This window comes from Solanum tuberosum, unplaced genomic scaffold (genome assembly GCF_000226075.1).
Source record: "Solanum tuberosum cultivar DM 1-3 516 R44 unplaced genomic scaffold, SolTub_3.0 scf00003, whole genome shotgun sequence".
Taxonomy (NCBI): Eukaryota; Viridiplantae; Streptophyta; class Magnoliopsida; order Solanales; family Solanaceae; genus Solanum; species Solanum tuberosum.
In genome coordinates, this window is record NW_006238929.1 from 4,455,855 (window position 1) to 4,459,494 (window position 3,640).

Genomic DNA, 3,640 nt, shown 5'->3' on the forward strand with positions numbered 1-3,640 from the left:
GTAAGATGTTGTATTTCTGAAGTAGGGAATTCCTGCATAAACTCCATGTTACCTCATATCCTATACACCCTTTTAAAATCAAAATCTCTAACATATTTATTAAAAATAATTATAATTTAAAATAATTATTAAAAATATCAATATGATAATTATATAACAAATAAAGTGTATTCCAATATAATTCATTTCACTTTCTTTTATTTCTCAACTGAGGCCCACTTTTGACTAAGTTTGACTCCATTACCCACAATTCTCTCTCACGTTTTTTACTCAAATTCTCTCACTACAAATTCACCTCCACCTTTCTGTTTTTAACCGGGTTTCCTATTATCTCTCTTTGACATTCATCTTTTTTTTTCTTCAGAAATCTTATTAATCACTCAAAAGATTTAAACTCATTGAAATTCAAACCCTTCGAAGGAACCACCTATTGTTGCCAATATGAGAGACCAGCAAAATGGTGAAGAGTCTTGCAAAGTCAATGACACCATGTGGGTGGTGAAACAAGAAAGGTCTGTTGAAACAAAGAGGGATATGAATTATCATGCAAAGCTAATGGCACCATGATGCGTGATTGCTAAGTTAGCCCCAAATATTGCTATAAATATTGACAGCAACCCATTTTATATGCCAACAATTTTGTATTCATTCTAACTATACTGCCAACAAGTTTTGTATTTTTTGTGCTCATTTGGTATTTCAATTTCACTTTTTAAGTCAACAATTTTTGTATTTCTTTTTAATTTTTTATTTATTCTAAAGGTATGCCAACAAGTTTTATATTTTTTGTTGATCAGTATAAAGAAATAGCAAGCTGCATGTATGAGTTAGTTAGTTAGTTAGAAGGGTCCAGATCCCAAGAATCAGTTAGTAAGTTTGTTAGAGTCATAAGTGTGTATATATATATATATCTCAGTAGCTGATGTAAGTCTCATTCACGTGAATACAATGTAAAGGCAACTCTATGTGAACTCAATAAGATCGCTTTTTTTCTTCTCTTTTTCTCAACTCCTTCTCCAATCACTTAAGCTCTTAAACTCCATCAATGGATTTATCATGCTATCAGAGCAGGGCCTGTCTCACCCGATGTTGGGCCCCCAAAATCAAAATTGCCCACGCACCAGATGCTAAGCACTGACCGTGAGGTGGGGTGCTAAGGAATGACAAAAGTCCCACATCGGTGGTTAATGAGATGGGTGGACTCCTTATAAGGCTTGGACAATCCTCCTCCCTTTGAGCTAGCTTTTGGGGTGCGAGTTAGGCCTAAGACCTAATTTAACATGGTATCAGAGCTACTGATCGTTGGGTAGTTTTGCTAGTATTACTTGACCACTGGATACTCAGAGTTCATCACTAATCCAGTGAGACTCGAAAGGAAGTATCAAAGGTTTAATTCAGTTGAAATTCAGCTGCAATTCATATTTCTGCAAATGGCGATTGACAGTGCGAGTGAAGGTGCAAATAATAGTGCTACTCCGGTAACTACATTTCCAATCATAGATCACAACCATCCTCTGTTCCTACAGCATACCGATACTCCAGGTAGCTCCTTAATTTCTCTGCAATTAATTGTTTCTGAGAATTATGCACTGTGGAGTAGATCCTTTAGAATTGGGCTTATAGGTCGTAGCAAATTGGGATTTGTTGATAGTAGATTCCCTAAGTCTATGTTTGAATCAGTGTTACATGATCAATGGGAAAAATGTAATGCTGTAGTTTTATCTTGGATTATGAATGCTGTAAGACCTGGATTACTAAGTTCAGTTGTGTATGCTTTTGATGCAAGAAAAGTTTGGCTAGATCTAAGGGAAAGATTTGATACTATGAATGGCTCTAGGATCTTTCACATTCACAGAGAAATTCATACTCTCACACAAGGAACAATGACCATTGCTGACTACTTCTCCAAATTGAGAGATCTCTGGGATGAGTATGATGCTATTATGCCTTGTCCATCATGTCCTTGTGTAGAATCAAGGAAATTTAGTGAACATTGTGACTATCAGAGGTTACTACAGTTCCTGATGGGCCTTAATGAGTCTTATTCCTCACCTAGAAGTCAAATTCTCATGATGAGTCCCATTCCTACATTGAACTAAGCTTATGCTCTTCTTATGGATCAAGAGTCTCAAAGAAATCTAGTGCACTCCACATTATCTAGTTCAGGAACTGGTCTGATTGAAGGTGTAACAATGTACAGTCACAGAAACTCTACCTATAATACAGGATCAAGTAGTAGTTATGGTCCTAGTAGAGCCTATAGTGGTGGTGGTGGTGCAAGCTTATCTAGCAGTTACAAGTCTAGGCAGAATTTATTACAATGTTCTCACTGTGGATGCAAAAGTCACTCAAAAGAGCAATGCTATAAAATTGTTGGCTATCCAGCAGACTTCAAGTCAAAGAAAAAAGGCTCAATTTCAAGTGCTTCTGCAAATCAGGTTGAGACTTCTTCACAAAGCAATCACAGGACTAGTCCAAGTCCTACTCCATTGCAGCAATCTGCAACTTTCTTCACTCAGGAACAATACCAACAGATCCTTCAACTACTTTCAAAACCTGATGGTGACAGATCAGTGGAGTCCCCTGCAAAAGTTGCTTCTGTAGATGCAGGTAACTCTCCTTGTGCATCTTTATGTTCCTATGATCCTGGTGAATGGATTATAGATACAGGAGCTACTCATCACATCACCTCCTTTCTAGCTTCACCTGTTACTAACAATACAACTCCAGGTGATTCAACTAGTCAAGTTCACCTACCTAATGGTAACACAGTTGCAGTATCTCATATTGGTAGCACTAGTATCTTGGCTAACCAAACCATATCCAATGTGTTGTACTTACCTGACTTCCAAGTTAACTTAGTATCAGTCTCCAAGCTTACTAAGGAACTCAAGTGCATGGTGGCATTCTTTCCTGACTTTTGTGTTTTTCAGGATCTCTCCACTGGTCAGGTGAAGGGGATTGGTAAGAAAGATCATGGACTATACATACTAACAAGGGGACCTAATCAAGCTCCAAGGAAGGTGGTCAATAGTAGTATTAGTCCTAGAAGTCAAAGTCATAGTACTTCTGTTGCTAAGTCTACTATTTTGCCCTCTTTACATTCTATTTCTATCTGTGAGTCAGCTGATGTATGGCACAAAAGGTTTGGACATGCACCCATTGATGTAATAAATAGACATAAATCTCTTAGTGCATTAAATAGCAAGGATCATTCCCATTGTACAATGTGTCCTTTAGCTAAGCACACTAAACTTCCCTTTACTTTAAGTTCTAAAGGTGTTTTTGAATTGTTGCACTGTGATATATGATACGCTCAAATTAAACCTCCCTAAAGAAGTATAAGCGATCGTTATCAAGTAAAGAACCCAACTTGTAGGTTGGGGTCGATCCCGCGAGGAAAATGGTTTAGACTTTACTTTTAACCAACAATTATATTCAATTAGACAAAGTACTTCTAGAAACAAGTAATAAAAAGGGGGGAATTTGTAAAACAAATTGTAAGAATTCAGTAAGTAATCAATAAACAAAAGTCAATTTCAGTTGTTATCAAGATGAGAAAATTAACTAGGGTATACGTGTCACCACAAGCTCATAACTCAGTAATCCTAATAACAACAATCCTTTTCTAGTGAATTAC

At 36.9% G+C, this 3,640-nt stretch overlaps 1 protein-coding gene across 1 annotated transcript in view; it reads left to right on the forward strand.

Annotated features, from left to right (window-relative positions):
* The first annotated feature begins 2,192 nt into the window (after nt 1-2,192).
* The window catches only part of LOC107059543 (uncharacterized), a 4,667-nt gene continuing 3,219 nt past the window's right edge, over nt 2,193-3,640 (forward strand). The window contains exon 1 of the mRNA XM_015306124.1: nt 2,193-3,167. Within this exon, the coding sequence (XP_015161610.1) occupies nt 2,193-3,167 (975 nt within the window). The remainder of the gene's footprint in view (nt 3,168-3,640) is intronic.